Source organism: Echiichthys vipera (assembly GCF_963691815.1).
Source record: "Echiichthys vipera genome assembly, chromosome: 19".
Classification (NCBI taxonomy): Eukaryota; Metazoa; Chordata; class Actinopteri; order Perciformes; family Trachinidae; genus Echiichthys; species Echiichthys vipera.
This window is the reverse complement of record NC_139844.1, coordinates 8,532,383-8,553,405: the sequence shown is the minus strand read 5'-3', so window position 1 is coordinate 8,553,405 and position 21,023 is coordinate 8,532,383. Positions and strand designations below refer to the sequence as shown.

The 21,023-nt window shown below is 38.6% G+C and overlaps 1 protein-coding gene across 1 annotated transcript; it reads left to right on the top strand.

The window, feature by feature from the left end:
* Positions 1-5,846: 5,846 nt before the first annotated feature.
* On the top strand, positions 5,847-20,801 carry trim54 (tripartite motif containing 54). The gene is made up of 9 exons (XM_083933832.1): positions 5,847-6,173; positions 6,943-7,121; positions 10,975-11,149; positions 14,161-14,256; positions 14,959-15,192; positions 17,298-17,320; positions 18,008-18,132; positions 18,328-18,417; positions 19,259-20,801. The coding sequence occupies exons 1-8, from the start codon at positions 5,985-5,987 to the stop codon at positions 18,402-18,404; spliced, it is 1,098 nt and encodes a 365-aa protein (XP_083789958.1). The 5' UTR covers positions 5,847-5,984; the 3' UTR covers positions 18,405-18,417; positions 19,259-20,801.
* Positions 20,802-21,023: the final 222 nt, after the last annotated feature.

The window sequence follows — 21,023 nt, the reverse complement described above, 5'->3', positions numbered from 1 at the left end:
GACAGGTACATGACCATGCCTGGTGACAATCGGGTCATTTATTATTGCTCCTCCCTGTGCAAACCTTTAGTGAATCTGGATCAGTGTTGTTGTTTCAGCTGCAGACTGCATGTTTTTGTATTTTTTTAGGGCGCACTCACACTGTCCGTCCGTGCCGTGCCCCGTGCTTTAGGGTACTTGTCCCCCCCTCCCTCTCCCCTCGCTGGCCAGGCCCGTTTGCACTCACACTGCCTGGGCCTCACGCGAATGCTTCTTGCCTGTCCATACGTCTTCACGCCGTAACACAGAACACGTCACACGTCACACGGAACACGTCACACGCATTAATGACGTCATTGCGATTCGTGGCTTTGTTTACAAATCTTTCCACAGACCTCAGAGTTTTTGTGCGTCTTGTCGACTGTTTTTGAATATTTTCATCCGACCAAATCTGCAGTAAACACTCCACCTCCGCATCACACCAACGTGAACCTTCGCCGCCATTGTTTTAAATGTCCGCGCATGGTCCATCTTTTTTTTTTCTTCTATGTCCGAACAGGTGCACATAAAATGACGTCACATGGGCACGCTCGTGCTCGTACATGTGTAAACGCGCTTACAAAAGCCCACCTGTCCCAAACGCTCCATGGCCGTCAATCTGGCCGCAGTTAGGCGCGGTGTGGTTGCACTCACACTGGTCAAATGAATTAGACTTTACCCGTAAAACCTGTTTGGGCACGGCACGGATGGACAGTGTGTGTCGCTCATTAGACTAGATTTGTAGGGATTAAACACACACGATAGAACATCGTAATCAGTGAGCGTTAGAAATGCTGGTAGTTGGATTTTGTTACCTCGACACAGAGCCAGGCTAGCTGTTTTCACCCATTTACAGTCTTTATGCTAAGCTAAGCTAGCTGGCTAGCTTTTCATATTTACAGTAGATATGAGAGCAGAATCAATCTACTCATCTAACTCCAAAAGCAAAAATGAGTATTTCCCTAAAACTATTCCTTAAATCAGACTTGTTTGAATGGATCAAAAATGTTGTTTAAATGCTTCTTAAAACAAGGTCTTCTCTGACCAACATTTTGTTGCCATGCTACGTCTCTTATTAGCAACATTCGAACCTTTTAAGATTGTTTACGTTTGTCATTTGGGTGTCAATAGGTCGATATGCTAACATTATTGTCTAGTGCGGAGTACTGTTGCTTGTCGGTGATTTTTGTAATTTTGAAACAAAATGTTCTCGCTTTCCACTGGCTGGGTGAAATTTAAAGGGTATTCCTTTGTTTTTTCTCCCACAATAAATAAAGGCCATAGTGTGTCTGTGCATAAAGTTCAAGTCCTCTTTCAGCTGCTAAAAACTCCTCATTATTCATTTTGCATGGTGAACTGCAATAAACTAATGTAGACCTACATGTAGGACCAGCAACGGAGCTCATTGTTGTTCATAAACCAGCTCAGACAAATACTTCACTTTATTTTGGCTCTGTCTCTGATGGATTGTATTTCTAAGAAGTTTTCAACCATCAAAACTTGTAACTTCAAGTGTACCCATACCGTTCAAAAGTAATTATTTCTGTCTTTCTTCATATCTTCTCAAATCAAAAATAAGGCCATGGAGCACTGAAAGAAGACATATTATTTATTATTTTTGTAATTGTTGTAAATAACTCATAAAAACTGCAAAATAACTTGACAGAATTCCTTATTGTGAATGGACATGTTTTATGAATCAATGTCTGTTTTAACAGTGTACATACATCTTTCATTTTTTTTTTTATTTATCGCATAGAAATACCATAATTTAAATGTTATATTACAAAAAAAGGGGTCATGGTGAGGGGTTCAACTGTTGTTCAACTGTTGCTCAACTAAGATCATTGTCAACTTTTACTACTGGGTTGAATGCTTTGTGCTAATCCTTTAGCATACACTGTGTTTAGTGATACTAACTCCGAGGCAATGTATTCTAAAAAAACAAAAAACGGTTAGCATTAAGCAAACGTTCTTCCAAGGACAGATTGATGATTTTAGATCTGAGTGACTCAATCAACAAGTGAGACAATCCACCGAAAAAAAAAGTTGAGGAAATATTAAATTGATTAGAAAAACAGGAGAAAGACGGTTTATCAATGTAAATGAAGGATTTTTTGAGGGTGGGCAGGGGGTTGTGTCACTCACTGTTGTGGTTCCCTGTGGACATTCTGTAAATAAGTTATTATGAAATTCAACCAAATAAAAAAAGGGGGATTTTATAACTTCCTGTCTCTTAGCTGGTCTTGTACTATTATCATAGACAAATCCAATGAGAAGCTTATATCAAACCGGAGTAAATAGTGCATTTGTATTTTTCGCTGTTTATTAAAACACATTCGGTGATCCGGTGCACTGATTCGCAACCTGGGGGTTGGCAAAGCTTTTATATCTCAGCTTTTATTCATTTCTGTGGAGAAAACAAAATGAAATGACTTTTTATTTAAGATATAAATGATGTTATTTTCACAGAGCCTTCCCTCTCTGATAAACAGCCTCGTCCTGCATAGTAGACTCAGGGCGAAGAAAAGACAAAAAAGAAGCCTATTGATGATTAAGGGGGAAAAAACATATAAAAGAGACAGATACTGGTTTTAAAAATAACTGGAAAACTCATCTCTGATGCAATATTCACAGGAAATAATCTGCTCACAAAGTGCCTGCAGTTATTGCCTTCACTATTTGGGTTAATTGCACAGTTTATCAGTTGCTGTGTGCTGTTAATTTTATGCATTGAATATAATATGAAATATCCATCAAATATGTCACTTAGTCAAGACTCGGAGGAGGAAGAAAGACCAGGCTTTGAGATGCACACAATAGTTGTTACTAGGGATTCATGGGATTAGTATATAATAAGAAAACTACAGAATAGATGTAGAAAAGTGAAACCAATAAGAAGCTGGCAGTAGAAATGCATGAAAAGCTGTGTGTTTGTATGTTTAGCTTACTCTGCAGCAGCCCTCCACTCCCCAGCCTATAAATAGTCTCGTAATCCCATTAATAGCTTAGTCTACTTAGCTGACTCCATTCTCTGGATTAGAAAATACCTCCTGTGTTTGGTCGCTAGGAACAGACCTCACTGCTATCTACTCGCTCTGTCAGGTAGCTGGCAAAGGTCAGAGGGCAGGTACATGGGGTAAAGTGTCTCTGGGTCATATTATATGGAGATGAGCAATGTTTTATTTAAAATGGAATATGGTTTAGTCTGATAGGATTCAGTTTAATTGCATATTTATTGAGTAATTTATCTTAATCTGACTTTTTGTTTTGATAAGTTTCGATATCATTACTTCTATTTTTTTTCTTCCCTGAATCTCTACAAATCTAAAAATGTATTAATCCATTAATTAGGTCTGTCAGAAGGTCTTTTCTCCCTATTGAGGGGAGAAAAGTACCAGAACAGGCCTGTCATGGACGGTACTGGGAGAAACACAGAGAAACGGGACCCAAATGCAGACACGGAAACAGAGTCAGGTTTTAAAAAGTCTTTAATGACTAAACTATGTACAAGAGTGTCCAGTGAGCAGGGGGAAAAGGAGTGGGGTCCAGGTGAAGGTTTTGCTCTCCAGAGCGAGTCCAGTGAAGATGAAGGAACAAACGACGACGAGATGATCACAGGAAAAACACAAGCCAGTTGTAGGAAAACAGACGGGGATGCAGACAAAGGAACATGATCACGGGTAACTACAACTAAAAGAAACAACGAAACAATGAGCATCGAAAATACACGGAGCAGAAAATCTATCAAAAGGAACCAAGGGGAGTCAACGAACGAGACACGATACTGCGTATATGATGAAACTATCTGGTGCCGAATGCATCCCATATCCAGCTTCTTATACTCTCCAAACAGACAAACACAGAGAGTGGAGAGACATACAGAGAAACACAGACAGAGGGAGACAAACACAAGCACAAAAGGAAAAGGGAAGGACTGCCAGGACGGGATCCTGACAAGGCAAGCACTAAGAGAATTGGGGATCCCTCAGGCCACTAGGACACGGTCTAAGACTGCTCCCACCACCACAACTTTTTTTAATGACGTACTATAATATGACTTTTTTTTCTCCAACATGCTATAATAGGACTTTTTTTTCTCCAACATGCTATAATAGGACTTTTTTTTCTCCAACATGCTATAATAGGACTTTTTTTTCTCCAACATACTATGACTTTTTTTTCCAAAATACTATAATATGACTTTTTTTCCCCAAACATACTATAATGTGACTTTTTTCCCAACATACTATAATATGACCTTTTTCCTACCATACTATAATATGACCTTTTTCCTACCATACTATAATATGACCTTTTTCCTACCATACTATAATATGACTTTTTTTTCTCCAACATGCTATAATAGGACTTTTTTTTCTCCAACATGCTATAATAGGACTTTTTTTTCTCCAATATACTATGACTTTTTTTTTCCAAAATACTATAATATGACTTTTTTTCCCCAAACATACTATAATATGACTTTTTTCCTACCATACTATAATATGACCTTTTTCCTACCATACTATAATATGACTTTTTTTTCTCCAACATGCTATAATATGACTTTTTTTTCTCCAACATGCTATAATAGGACTTTTTTTTCTCCAACATGCTATAATAGGACTTTTTTTTCTCCAACATGCTATAATAGGACTTTTTTTTCTCCAATATACTATGACTTTTTTTTTCCAAAATACTATAATATGACTTTTTTTCCCAGCATACTATAATATGACTTTTTTCCCCCAAACATACTATAATATGACTTTTTTTCCCAACATACTATAATGTGACTTTTTTCCTACCATACTATAATGTGACCTTTTTCCCAACATACTATAATACGACCTTTTTCCCAACATACTATAATACGACCTTTTTCCCAACATACTATAATATGACCTTTTTCCCAACATACTATAATATGACTTTTTTCCCAACATACTATAATATGACTTTTTTCCCAACATACTATAATATGATCCCCAAAGAAATTGAAGCCAAGAGCAACTGGACTTGGTCCTAGACAAACAACCAAGTCCAGTTGTTTTTTACTTAAACTTTGGGGGGGGGGGGGGGGTAAAGATGACCTGGACAAATAAGAATATTCACAGGCTTACAATAATAGGACTTTTTCCCCCAACATACTATGCTATGACTTTTTTTCCAACAAACATCACTACTTTATAATATGACTGAGTCGTGAAAAAAGTCACAAAAAATCATATGGTATGTCGAAAAAGGTCGTAAAAAAGTCCTAGTTTCGTATGTTGATAGTCATTAGTAATTAGTAATAGTATTTTATTAGTAATAATAAAAGAGTATAACATAGGCTATAAACTGTAGGTTGGTGCTTTCACCATACTGACCCAGGAAAATATACACTGAACATTTTACCTCGGTGAAAAACAAATGCTGAGAACCCAAAACCCCTTTCAGTCCTTCCTTAATCATCAGTCATATTATGATTGAACCGGGGAACACATAGATAAACAGATTCTAGAAATGGAGCAAGCTGTTTATGCCGAAGTGCTAATGACCTCAAACATGGCGGCCAGTGGTTGCACCATGTCACCAGGATCCTCTCTGAAGTATCAGACTTCAGACAAACATTATCATTTGAACCACTGTCCTGATCCTCTGCCACGCCCGGACTCTCCAGTGGTCCGGTTTGGGGATCGCAGTTTAGACAGTAACCCAAGCCAGAACAAACCGAGGAGCTAAAAATACTAACAGTCAACAGTCCGGCTGCTGTGGGACACGGGGCATGGGAGGGTCTTTACATTGGGGTTAGACAGGCTGGCAGAGGGGATGAAGGGCTAGACAGCTGGGGATAGACGCAGTAAGAGTTAGAACAGAAGACGGAGAGAAAACACGAAACCAACAACCGACCAAAACCAGCATTTAAAATACTCCTTCACCGTGTGTTCTGGGACGTTTTACTCACCGCCCGAAAGGTGATGAACTTTGCTATCAGGCCTCCATCATCAGCAGGCAGTTCTGGGCCGGGCGCTGGCGGAGGAGCCACCATGGAGAACCTGGAGAAGCAACTCATCTGTCCCGTCTGCCTGGAGATGTTCTCCAAACCCGTGGTCATCCTGCCCTGCCAGCACAACCTGTGTCGCAAGTGTGCCAACGACATCTTCCAGGTCAGTCTGCGTGGTGTCAAATTTCAAGCACCCGTCATTATTTCAGTCATGTGGTGTTTTGATTTATTTTAAATGAAGAGATCACTCCACCAAAAATGTATCCTTTGAGGATCAAACACTCTAGTGGTGGAAGAAGTGTTCACAACCTTTACCTGTGAGTACAGAAACACCATAGCCCAAAGTCCTGCATTCACATTTCTGAGAAAATAAACCTTTTTAATGCCTAACTTAACTTAAGAGTGACACATTGTTCTTTCACTTTCCATAAAACATGGCCGACCATGCACTGGACCCAAGTATACTGTACATCTGAGGTATTCTACCTTACTTGAGTTGTTCCCTTTTATGCTACTTTCTACCTGTACCCCACTACATCTCAGAGGTAAATCATGTACTTTTTACTCCGAAACATTTGTCTGACAGCTTTAATTACTATTTATCCTCTTCCTGTCTTGTGTTGAATGTTTGTTTGTAATAAACTGAAGGATGATAAGGATGTTTTTAAAAAAGCCTCTTGGATCAGCTGGAAAGCTAAAAACATGAAAAGTTTTTAGGGATACGTGGTTCTCACAGGACAGCAACAGACATATGGTGATCTGCTGTGGATTAAATTACCCACCAATAAATAAAGGAGTGAAAATGAGCACAACCTTAAACAGCTACAGCAGGAAAAATAAAACGTACAAATACATTTGAACTATCAGCTATCAAAACCTGAATAGACCCATGTTAGTGCCTCCCCCTGTGTACCTTTTCCCTCTTTGTCCAGTCGGCTAACCCTCTGTGGCAGTCCCGTGGCTCCTCCAGCTTGGCTTCCAGCGGCGCCCGCTTCCGCTGTCCATCGTGCCGGCATGAGGTGGCGCTGGACCGCCACGGCGTCTATGGGCTGCAGAGGAACCTGCTGGTGGAGAACATCATAGACATCTACAGACAGCAGGAATCCTCCAGGTGAGTATGTGTCGAGGGGTGACAACCAGAGGGGCGGAAGTAAAATTTTGGGTGAAAATGATATATATATATATATATATATATTTGTATATATATATATATATCAAATTAAAGATGTACCCGTAAGATTTCCAACTATTTGATTGTATTTCAAGTTACTATCAATCAAAGAGTGAGCTAAAACAATAGTGATTAATCATATGACCCGCCTAATCACACTTCTACATGTCTTTTTTTCCAGTATTTTAATATCCGTGTCCGTGGCGACATTCAGGGGCTAGATGTAGATCATCTGCCATTTTAGTGACGCCATAGCTGACGGCTGTTGGTCTGGCGAACTCCTCACTTACGGTTATGCTGCGTTCACTTGTAATCTGAAATCTGGAACTTCAAACTTCTGAGGACAGTAAGGACAGAAGTGTAATAGGAAAATGTGTGAGTATGGATTTAGGGGGGAACATAAAGGGGACGGACTGGAATTAGAGAGGTGAATGTGTGTCAATAAAGTTTACAAAAGAGCAAAAACTATATTAAAACAACAAAAACTATATTAAAACAACAAAAAGGTCAACACACCTAAGCTGTGTTCAAAATCATTCCCTCATTCACTCACTCACTATAGGGAATGACCAAAGAACATTTCGGACACATTTTTTAACAAATTGTTGTGTCAGTAGAAGCGCCGGATATACTGTATGTGTGAAAGAAATAGTATGTGTGAAGGAAGCATCATTTAAACAGAACCGTAATCCGCTTTTTCAGTCTGTTTAACATACAAACCGACACTCAGGAGGACGGTCAAAAGTTGTATTGATGTTAATTTTAATGTTAAATCCCAAATAAATTGCTGAAATTTCGACGGTGTTAAAGTGTGGTTTTGTTAATAATGGTTGTGTGTCATGATTGTGAGCTGTAATAGCCCATGGTTCATTTATTTCACGAGCAAGTAACAGCAGTCAGCTCGTGTGTAACAGTTGCTGTAACAGTCCCGTATACCTCAATGCATTGCATTGTGGTATACGGGAGTACAATGTAGTGTACATAGAATGTCATCTCAAATTTGTTGAGCATTGTGGGTATTTTAAAGTGGACTGTATAGTTAATGAAATTAACCACAGAGAATTCAAACTGCACTACAAAATGGCACACACACTATAAAGTGTAGGGAATGATTTCAAACACAGCTATAGTGACCGTGAACGTGACAAGATGGAGGCTCTGAAAGAACAGGCTGGCATCTTACATCAACAGTTATATTTTCATATGCGGTTATAGTATTTGTAATAGTATTTTATTGTATTCTTCTTTTGTTGGATATGTTTTTAACAACTGTTGTTGTTTTTTGTTGAATTATACATGCTTGAGTAAATACATCAATTAATACAAAATCCAATTGAATATATCTCATATTTTATGGTCACTTTTCTATTCTTTATTTCCTTGCTTGAGAAAAGTTACTTGGAAATTAAAAACCCATTCTGATATTTAGGGCCAAAGGGGCCCAAGAGCACTTGTATATATGCAAAACATGTTTTAAAATAAATGTCAATGTTTTAATATTAAAGATTGAATTTAAAAAACAAAGTGAGGACATCGTATAGTCTAGTTTTGTTTTGGATCTACTGTAAAGTTGGCCAAATGTCCCTTACACCCCTTGATTTATTAGCACTATAAGCATTTCATAAATGGTTTATTGCATACTATCATATAATTGTAACCGGGTGTATGGGCATTTTATGAATGTACAGTATTTCTCATCAGTTAGCAAAACCATAAGATTTATTTCGTTTTCTTTCCAATCATAATTATTTTAAAAAACTCTAGTTTCTTCTGGAAGTTGTTTTTTATATTTATGTCACATCTTCCAAACAGGTTCAGAAAGACTTTATATAGAAGCTGAAGTAACTCAGCATGTTGTTGTACTCATGAGTTTCCACCAGTAGAGAGCAGTGTTGTATTCCGTTACTGACAGTCTGACTGTTTACGTTGATAATGACAATAATGTTTAATGTTTAATAATTTAAGACTTTGAAGATGATTCATTAATTATCTTCCAAACTGATTTTAATGTCATTAATGTTGAGTGTCATATGTTTAAGGGTGTTGTTTTCTGTGATCAAACCCAAAAATGATATAAGATTAAAATGATAAGATGTGTTGGAAATAAAATGGTGCGCTGGTATCAGGAAAATAATCAGCTCTTTATTTTATTTAACTTGCAACTCATGCAACACATTTAGCTGCTGTCAATGTCGTCAGCATTCAACACCACAGTGATTTTTATTTTTTCGCCGGTTCTGAAACATATGCACTCTTTTGAGTTTGTGTATTACCCCCTTAGGTGATGAATAACATTTTTTTATATTTGCATTTTGATGCACTTGTTGACGAGTTATAGACATGACGTGTGTGTGTGTGTGTGTGTGTGTGTGTGTGTGTGTGTGTGTGTGTGTGTGTGTGTGTGTGTGTGTGTGTGTGTAGAATGAACAAATTGCTGTATTTATGAGAGATATTCTTAAGTCAGTTTGGTCTGGGCCATTTGAATGCATTCAACATAAATGACAGTATATATGTATGGGTGCACTACAGTTCATCTGATTTCACCACGGAGATGTGAGTGACAGCACTTCTAAACATCAAACAAGAGATAACAAGTTAATTATCTTGTTATCTCGAAATAATTGCACGCCCGGTTTTGGCCTCCGTACTTCTCAGATGTTAATGTTAGAGCTTCTTGTTTTACCTTTTTTGACCTTTTTGGTGTTGGTGCAGAGGGTGAGCGTTGTGACTGAGTTCATAATTAATAACTTTAACAATTCATCCGAGCAAGTGTTATGTATCCTTGCCATGAATTTGGTCATAGCTCTGTTAATTTGGGTAGTATCAATCATTGATAATTAAATTGAAAAAAAAAAAAATCGAAAAAATCGCAACAAATGTGCATGCAAAGTAAAATGTTCCACGTAGAAGCTTCTTCAGTCCATCCGCCTCGGTTTTATAAGCGTACACACTTACTACACCGATGTTTAAGTCATCCTCACACCATAATAGAAGCTCAGTGACTCAGTGTTGGCACTCCTTTAGAGACAGAAGGACCGGAGTCCCCTCATTATCTGAGTGGGCTAAAATAGATGATTGTTCACAAATGTTTTGTAACTTGTAGTTTCTCCTAATTTTTTTTACATGTGGAAAAAAAGTCTCATTACTTAATCATCATGTCTGTCAGAAACACCTACGTCAGAGTACAAAGGATCCTTTATTGCATTATTTTTTTTAGAGTCCGTTAAATAAGCTTTGTTCAAACTGCCGACTGCACATGTACCACCGTGACCTCCGTGTGATGTTTGTTCATTTCATTGATAATCAAATGTTTGGCATCTAGAGGTAATTTACATTTAACACTGGCAGAAGTGACCGTATAAAAATAGCACACAGACAATATAAATTCATCAAGTCCTTCAGATGTCTGCTATGTGCCGCCTTGGTTCCCAGGTGGCAAAGAGACAACAGTGATCTCAGCCAAAGAATTCGTTTTCATTGTCCATTGACGTCTAAATACGTCAGCAGTAGCAGAAGTAATCTTAGCTGATTTAACAATGCAGACAATGTTGCCAAGTCTTATGGACACGATGCCACTTGTGCATGAAAATCTGGCCTTTAAGATCATTATAAGTGCATTAAAATGATGGTGAGTACCCAAGAAGACCTCTGGATGATGAGCAGTACTGAGTTTGTTGGTCGACTGTAGTAGTCTGCTTCAAATACAGCCCAAATACTTTGCTGTTTGTCTAATGATGATAAGAGACGTTAGAGTATGATTGAAGATCCATTTCTGCTTTGTTGCCTCTCCCAGGCTTGTGGACATAAAGCCAAAGCAGCAGCAGCTGCTGTGTGAAGAACATGAAGAGGAGAAGATCAATATCTACTGCCTGTCCTGTGAGACCCCGACCTGCTCCATGTGCAAAGTGTTTGGAAAACATAAAGACTGTGAAGTCGCACCACTCAGCAGCGTTTATACGAGACAAAAGGTAAAGAATCGACATTAAGTTTCCTTTTTACTCCACATCACGTCACTTCTCTCCACACTGTTTCAGCTCAGTCCAGTTCACTTCACACACTTTTCACTCTGATCTCGTCCCATAAACACTCCACTTCATTTCACATCTCTCCCCTGTTCATACTCCAATTCATTTCACTAAAGGGACAGTTCAGATATTTTGAAGAGGCGTTGCATGAGGTACTTTCTCATCAACAAGTTCCTATGATATCTTATGAAATATTACGTTCTATTTAACAGGTTCATGCAGAGACGTTGTTGCTTTTGCGTGTTGAAACGAGGCTCGTCTAAAAGGTCAAAAGTCTAAACTGTAACTTTTCTCCAAGCGTGCATGTGGGTGACTTGTTATAAGAGACGGTGGCCTTTATCTTCAATACTTCTGTTTCTATTTTTAAATCTTTCTTTTCCTTTCAAAGACAGCCAACGAAGATGCACGCTGACCTACCACCCACTGCTAATGCATAGTACACAAATAAATCCTGTATATAACCACTGAAATCAGGAGTCACAGTTATCTAGTCATGTAAAGGTCAGTTATAGTGTTATAACAACACATGACAAACACTTTATTTACGCGTTTGTGGGCACACAAAGTCACACGGAGATAAAGTGCAGCAGTTTTGTCATGCAGATGGCAGCAGCATGTTATTGAGCAGTTGGCTTTGTTGACATTTCACTGCCGGCCTCTGCATGTCCCACTCTGTTCACTGATTCACTCATTTGAAATTCAGATGAGTACGAGGAAAGTTGTTGATCCTCCATCTTTATGCAAAGGTTAATCAGTTAATAAGGAGAGACAAAACTTTGTGGTTTAATGTTGGCCCACGTCGAGGATGAGAAGGCTTCTTCTTGAGAACACTTTAAAGGAAACTTAAAGCTGTAGAGAAGCTATGATGAACTATACAATGTGCATGATGTCATATGATACTCTAAACAGATGAGCTGGTGACTCATGTTGTTGTGTTGAGGCGGTGACTGGCTTGCTAACAAGTACTCAGAGTGCATTCCTTTACCGACACGGCACAAAATCCTTAAAATGTGGATTTTTTTATTAACAGAAATGTTGTGAAAGGTTTGACAAACTGCATCTGGATCTGCATTGAAATACATAGACAGGAACGCTGAGTGGTCATGGAATAAAACAAAATATTGTCCAGAAATTATAGAAACTGATGGAGGAGTGCTGCAAATTTATATGGCAACTGACTTAAAGCAGTTTAATGTATCCTGTTGCTGTAGCGTCATCTATAGGTGAGTTGATATGGACATGTGTCCTGTAAATTTGGTATTCAATAATCATACAGTATTCAGTGTTGGAGGGAGTATTCAGATAATTTTCTTTAGTAAAAGTACTAATACCACGCTGTAAAAATACTGCAGTGAAAATGTGACTTAATCAGGAAAATGTTTTTATTTTATTTTACATTAATTTTACCAGGAAAGTCCCATTGAGATTAAAAACCTCCTTTTCGAGGGAGTCCTGACCAAGAGGCAGCAAAAGTTACAAAATTACAATATACAGACAACAAGTAAAATTATAAAAAACAGTTACAAGTAAAGGATGTCGTCTCAAGTGCATGTTCCAGGTAGAAGAGGCAGAGTAGACGAAAGGTCTTTTTCGCAGTTCTGTGCAGGCAAATGGAACAGACGGCAACAACTGATCATTTGAACGCAAACCATAAGAATCAACACTTCTCAGGTTGATTAAATTACAGATGTAGGAAGGCAGTAGCCCAAGCATGGCTTTGTGAATAACCAGTGTCCCAGCCTCCTGGGGACAAAGAAGGCCATCCTACTCATCAATACCTCTCATAATGATGAGCCAGGGCTCTGTAGTTAGTTATAAACATCAGAGAAGCATGATGAACAGTGTCAATCTTCCTTAGATATTCAGCTGAGGCCTTCATATACATCAGGTCAAAATGGATTAAGCGGTTGCAGTGACAAGCCACTTTTTCACTTCAAAAGAGAAACAGTTATTTCGGTAGAAGAAACCCAATTTGAGTTTGATTGACAATATGTGGCTTGAAGGTGAAGAAGTCATCAAGCAAGACACCGAGGTGTTTGGATGTATGAACCACCACTATGACATTTCCCTCAAGAGTGGACACTGTGGGGACAGTTTGAGGTACTTAGTACTCTTAGTGTTGGAAAACAACATTAGCTTGGTCTTGTCAGCATTGAGAACTAGTGTTAGCTTCTGGAGTGTGAGCTGGACCATATCAAACACTTTCTGCAGTAATTCAACAGCTTTAGCAGGAGTTGATCCAAAAGAGTAAACAATTGAGTCATTGGCATTAAAATGCATGTTAGCATCCAACATGTTTTTTCCCCCAATGTACTTAATGTATGAGTATAAAGTATGTCCCCTGTGACTGTTAAACTATAATATATTCTGCCATTAGATGATTATTACTCATGCATTAATGTAAAAGCAGGATTTTACTGTTACTCTTTACACATTTTGATCTACTAACTAATGACTATTTACATTGGGTATTAATCTGCTGATTATTTTCTCCATTAATCAACTTATTGTTTGGTTTGTCAGCAGTGAGAAATGGCGTCAGAATTACCCAGAGGTGTGTGTTTATAGAAGTATCAACATTTTTATTTCTAAAAGTCTATTAAAACAATTATTAAAAAAGTGGCAAATCCTCACAATTCACAATTCTTTTTGCATGAAGCATGTTTTTAAATAAAAATTGATAAACAATTATCAAAATAGGTTGCAGTTAATGTTTCTTTTAGAAGCTTTTCATATGATTTGTCTGCAAAAATCTTAATTTGGAAAGTAATTGAAGTTATCAGATACATGTTTTGAAGAGAACAGAGATGCAGCAGAGTCAAAGTAGAAACACATGGACATTTATGGTTAAGTCAAAATAGTCTCTCACTTTCTTAGAATTGAAAGGAATCTTATCTAACTAATTATTAAATGACTCAATGAATCAATGTCTGTGATGTTCTCGATGTTTGCAGACAGACCTGAGCGACAGCATCGCAGTCTTGGTCGCCAGTAACGACCACATCCAGGCAGCCATCTCACAGATGGAAGAAATCAGCAGGACTGTAGAGGTGAGACACACTTTCTTGTCTTTCTATTGTGAACGAGGTGAGATATGATGAATCCAACCGTTTTGATAACCTACAAGTTGCTTTCTGCTGTGCATTCTTCTCTTCATTTGTTATTTTCTGTTATTAAGACACGTGTGGTATTGTTCATGAACAAGCCAATACAGCCCTGATGTGATCTATTTCTCTATATATCATCATTTATGTTGTATGTTGTATACTTTTATTAGGGCCTGACCGATATGGGATTTTTAGGATCGATACAGCGACCGATATAGTTAAAAAATGGAGATTTTGAGTGTTCAGTATCGGTCAATTGCTGACTATTTAAATAAATAATAAATAAAAATAAATAGCTAATATGGCCAATCCCGGTAGACTAATAATATCTGCTGACCGATATATATTCACACCGTGTTTTTGCATAGAATATTGTAAATATTTTGTATTGCACCTTGTTGTTTTTGTTATTTTAGACTTTTATATTTGCAGTATTCTCACTTTGTAATGAAAGTGCTGCACAGTAATTTCCCTCAGGATAAATAAAGTTTTATCTTATATTATAATAGAGGTGTAATTAAAGTAGGGTCACGTGATTATTAATAAGTAAGCAGACATTCATTAAACAACTACGTTTCTATATATTGTGTTTTAATTATGATTGCAAACAATACAACAGTTGTTTAATCGTCTTTCTCACCTCAGGAGAACGGTCAACGACAGATAGAAAATCTGGCCAACCGTTTTGACGGCCTGGTGGCCATCTTGGACGAACGGAAACAGGAGCTGGTGGGGCTCATCACCAGACAACAGGACGACAAACTCAAACATGTTCGGTCTCTCATTCGCCGGCACAGCGATGACCTGGAGGCCGCGGTGACGCTGGTGGAGTCGGCCATTCTGTCGATCGAGGAGCCACACATGCCTTTGTTCGTGCAGGTGGGTGACGCTTCAGATCAAAAGGCTGAGTCACGTCATTGGTTTGCAGGGTCCTTGTGCACGAGTAACAGTCGGCGAGGGCCATGACAAGGCATCGGTATTTGACGAGTTGGGGGGCAACTTTTTTCAGTTTTTCGAGTAGAGCACCTTAAAATGTGAATATTTTTAAGCCGAGAGAAATATGATTCATTATTGCCAGTATTCATCCTACTGATCTGGATATTGATGTACATGACGAGAAAAAAGAAAAGGGAAAGTTTTGAAGGCCACAATCTGTTAACCAAATCATATCATAAGAATGTCTGGAACACAAAACAGAGATAAGTAACAGAAGTCAGTAAAGTATTTAAGGATAACAGATATTTGTAACATACCAAAATTTCCATCAACATGAATTACAAAATACCCATTTCCCGATAATTTCCCAAACTTTTAGGTAAAATCCTCCTTTAATACACCAGATTAGAAGCAGAAAAATGAATGCAAAAGTTGAAGGAAAGTCTGATGACATAAACACCATTTAGTGTAGCAGAAAAGAAACCCCGACCCTCAGTTTGGGACTTGAACTGTATGATCAATTAAATGTCTGTTACACTAAACATGTCACTCACGTCACACATGCTCCTCCATCATTTCAAGTTTCCTTCCGCCCATCGATATTTTCAGCCACAGGTTTTATAATACAGGATGATCCATGCTCAGTGTTCCCCAGGCTATGTCTTCTGCTGCTGCTATTGATGATTGAGGGCTGTATGTGCACAGCTGCATCTGAGGAGGGACACAGGGCCAGTAAGCCCAGTGGGATGTCTCCATACTGGGCACTGTGCTTTCACAAACCCCTCTGAGGACGGCAGGGTCACTGGTTCTGCATACCTTAAGACACACATCGCAAACACATGATTAATTCATACAGCTGCAGAGATGATGAAGAGCAGGCCAGTTTCTCCAGCGTGCGCCATTGATCGACCCAATTGATCACATGCACAAACATATGATTTGATGGAGGGAACAATCCCATACACAGTCCGCTGACGTCTGAATCTCATGTCTACAACAGTTAACATATGTTTTCTCATGTAACTCACCACTCAGAAAATAGTGATAAAACGTCAATCAGTGCTTTTCCCCAAAGTCTAAGATGACGTCCTCAATTGTCTTGTTTTGTCCACAACACAAAGATATTCAGTTTACTCTCACAGAGGAGCAAGGAAACCAGAAACATTCACATCTAAGAAGCTGGAATTTGAGAATTTTGACTTTGTTTTCTTTTAAAAAAATGACTCAAACTGATTAATAGATTAACAAAATAGTTGCAGATGAAATTAAACTTATAAGACTAAAGATAATTGATTTGTCTTTCAATTCATAAATGCCACTATTTTTGGCACAATGAAAAGCACTATAGAAAGCCTAGAATGTTGTTAAAAACAAGCTTTTGGCGTAACTTAAGGGTTGAATGAAACAGTGTCAGAAGTTTAAAAAAGTTAGTTGAACTTGACAGCAGACAGGCAGGTTGTTACTTAATTCAGCATCCTCACTGCTGATGCAACGCGTCTGCGTCACTGCGTCTCCACGTAGGAAAGTGTGTGTGTGTGTGTGTGTGTGTGTGTGTGTGTGTGTGTGTGTGTGTGTGTGTGTGTGTGTGTGTGTGTGTGTGTGTGTGTGTGTGTGTGTGTGTGTGTGTGTGTGTGTGTGTGTGTGTGTGTGTGTGTGTGTGTGTGTGTGTGTGTGTGTGTGTGTGTGTGTGTGTGTGTGTGTGTGTGTGTGTGTGTGTGTGTGTGTGTGTGTGTGTGTGTGTGTGTGTGTGTGTGTGTGTGTGTGTGTGAGAGAGAGAAGTACGAGCCTCAGGTGTTCCTGTTTTATGCTCAGCCACATCTGCTGCCAGAGCAGGTGTTAGAGGAGATAGAGTTAGTGGCAGTAGGTAGTAAACACCACCAGGCCATTCTGGCAGCTGGCAGTATTTCTTAAAATCATGTTTTTATTTTAACACGGTGACTTGTCTGACAAATACTTCTGACTGATGTGGTTGGCACAGACAACTGAAGCACAATGTGATTAATTTTGTCTCTTTCCTGCTTTTCTATGTGTCTTCTTCCCTCTCACAGAGCGCCAAAGTCATACTGGAAAAGTAAGTCGAGAATGTGGTCAGTTTTTAATATTGATCTTTTTACAAGGTATGAAATATAGTACTTGAGTAAACGTACTTTTGTAGTTGCTTTCTACCACTGTAGTATTCGGCACAGTGTCGTTGACGTTTCCTGTTGCTAAGGGATCAAAGTGTGTGTGTGAGATGGACCGAGCCAATATTGGTCTTTTAAATCAACATAGATAATCTTTTGCCTGGAAGTTTGCCTGCTCTAATATTTATTGTTGAATCAATACTTCACAGGCTGCAGATGAGAAGCCCGTGACCTAGAATCAGTCAACTACACAAGAGGGTATCTTATTATGTGTAAAAGAAAAAAAGCTGAAATTCTGGGTTTTGGCTTTTTTAATTTTAGAGCGAACCATCGGCTATCAGAGGCTAAACTCTAAACTAAATGTAATAGTGTTTTGTGTTATTGTGTGACCTTGGTGAATCACAATGTGTGAAAGTCATATAAACAAACTGAGTGGTAATTCCTGTGTTCTGTGAAGTAAAATCACTATATTTGTCAAAGGAGTCTTGTGACTGGTAACTTCAGGTCCCTGCCTTTTTTTCTCCCAAAATTCAAATACTGTACAACTTATAGCATTCACTTTAACAACAGTACCTTAATTTACACAGTAACTACAACTCTTATTTTGAAACCTGTATGTGTGTTTGATTTGACAGGATGGCAGTGACAGCCAGGGCCTCTAACATGGAGCGTCCGGAGTTCGATTATGAGAGTATGAGCCACTTCACCATCGACACTGACGACCTCGCTGACATGCTGAGAAACATCGGCTTCTGCTCTGGTACGCATTTGTAACATTGTGGTCGCTCTTCATCAGCGCTCGCTTGTCCCTTGCTAAAAAGCATTAGTAATAATCAAGTAAGGTGATTTAAGAGACTCTAGTCATTTGGGTCCTCACAAGCTAATCCATTACATTTTAGGGCTGAGTGGTTGAGGTGAGGGTAAGACAATGTGCTGTGTATGTGTGTGTCTTTAGGTGTTGGAGATGATGGAGAAGAAGATCCCGAAGGAGGTGGAGAAGATTCAGAACTTGACTTATGCTCTAGATACTAAGACCAATATAGAGGTAGGTTTATGTGAGGTTAACGGGGGGCTTACATTATTTATGCAGCTTCCAGTCATCAGCTGGAGTGGACTCACCCTGTCTCTTCTCTTTAAAAAGAAAAAAAGTTTTATACACAATAAGTGACAGACATTAGACTACAGAGCCTAATAGATAATATTTACTTTGAGGGACTGATTAGGATTTTATTTGTTAATACCTGGATGTAACTGCAGCTGAACAAGTTTGTGCTGAACCCTCTATTTTCAATCTAAAGTAGGCAGACATGTTTTATTAAATTAAATTAAATTCCCTGATTAATAATTGTGAAAACCTTGAAACACTTATATTTCCTCTGACAATAATTGTCCAAATTGGCAGAGTGTGGTTAATACACTAACTGTGGATAAGTTGTTAGTTTCAATGAACATCCCGCAGACAAACAAGTCTGAAGATGCAAAGAAAAGCGCTGTACTGACGGCTCCCTAACTAAAGTAGTGAAAATGTGTCAGAGCCTGTTTCTAGATGTTCTTGTTACTCTGCTGATAAATCTGTAATATTTGGAAATGTGCACAGCAGCAGCTCACTGTGTATCGAACAGAGGGGACGTGTGAAATCCTCTCTAACAAGACCACTTACATAGAAGAGGGCTGCAGAGATTGAAGGATTCCCCTCACCCACTCAGGAAGGCGAAAGCATCAGTGTATCCATGCTGACTCAACAACAACAACAACAGCAGCCGCATCCTCCTCCGTGCTGCATTTGTGTGACATTGGACCGAGCAGCTGGAGAGTCACTGGTGATTGTTTAGACGTGGGATGATGACACTGATCTCATGGTATTCGTCTTTTGTTCTTTACTCCAGGTCCTCGCTGCAGTCCTAAGAAAATGTAAAAACAGAGATGGAAATAGACCATAATCCCCTGGAGGAGATCCACAAGAGTGAATTCAGCCACATGAAACAACAAAGACAACATGGAAAAACATGGAAATGATTGATTGAAATCATACTTTTCCATACATCTTCCATCTGTGGTTCCTCCTGCAGCAGCCCGGAAGCAACAAGACTGATGTGGCCAGATTTTAGCCTCCCACATTGTTGCCTTTTGTTCAGTAAAAGAAACTGTGTATTGTGTGTAAATACATCTCTCTATGTATAGCTCACAGGAAAATGTATACAGTAGCACTGTACTGTTGTGGGGAGGAAAGATTTCCTTCATGAGTGTCTTTTTCATCAGGATTTAAAGCCCTTATATAGCTTTTCTGTCACACTACTTTCTAAAGGCTTCCACAAAGACTTTCAGATGTTATCTAGAATTGCATTTTGCAGGGATTGGCAACTGCTCAGAAACCCTATTATTGTCAATATAAAGAGTCCATCCATCATCTGAATGCCCTAGGTCTCTAAGCAAGGCAAGTTTATTTGTATAGCACAATTCAAAGTGCACAAGGCAATTCAAAGTGGTTGTAAAATTTCATGAGGCTGTGATTATCCTAGAGGTCACAACAGCTTTTAGACAAACGCCTCTTATGGGAACTAGTGAAGACTCTGGGCTCATGGAATCCACAAGAGTCTCATGTTTACAGTCAGACCCACCGTGGTACCTTCATGTGTATGGACCCCAGTTTGCAGAAATATTCAAATAGTCCATTTTAGAATAGAAAATAAAGATTTGTACTGCAGCATAAAAACTGCATGTATTTGCCCCAAACTGTGTGGTTTATCATAAGGTGGGCATGTCTGTAAAGAGGAGACTGTTTGGGCCCCAGAGAACACATTTTGATTCAGATACCTTGAGGTCAGTGGTAAACGGACCCCTTTGAAAATGGACATGCCAGTTTTTCCCTTGCCAAAATATAGCCTAACTTTGGAGCGTTATATTTTCAAGCTAGCATGCCATGGTTGGTACTAATTGATTCCTTCGATCATCTACTTTCATATGATACCAATGTATAAATATCATCTCCATAGCTTTAAAACACAGCCCCCTACAGCCTCTGAGAGACCAACACGTCCTCATACCCAAACAACATACTAGGCTGATTTCCAATGGTTCCAAAACTGATATCTGTGATCCTCTTATTTCACGTAACGGTCAGTTTTAAACATGTACTTAGTTCAGGCAACAAAAATAATTGGTTAGGAAAAGATCATGAATTGGCTTAAGAGGAATAACAAATGTAACTAAGTCACATCTGTAACAAAAAAAAATACTGTCACTGTTAACACATTAACTCACTGTTAACATTTTTTTACCTTTATGAAAAATGCTATTATTACTATGGTAATTATTAAGCCTCACAGGTGTTTAACTGTGTGATACTTTGATGTAGTTTGTGAGTTTTGTAAATACACAGGCGTGTCATCCATGAATATATTTAGGCCATTTGTACTCTTCTATATAATTGAATTGGTGCATGGCTCCTGCAAATGAGTTTCATATAAAAAAATATAAATAATAGATCAACTTTATTCAAATAAAACACAAATATATGCTAAAGCCACTGTCAAGTTTTAATTTGGTGTGAGAAAGACTTTTGCATCCTGGGATATTTGGAAAACGGGTTTAAACTCAGTCTAGAATTTAAAAAAGAAGAAGATAAGAACATCAGTCTCTAAATTATTCTAT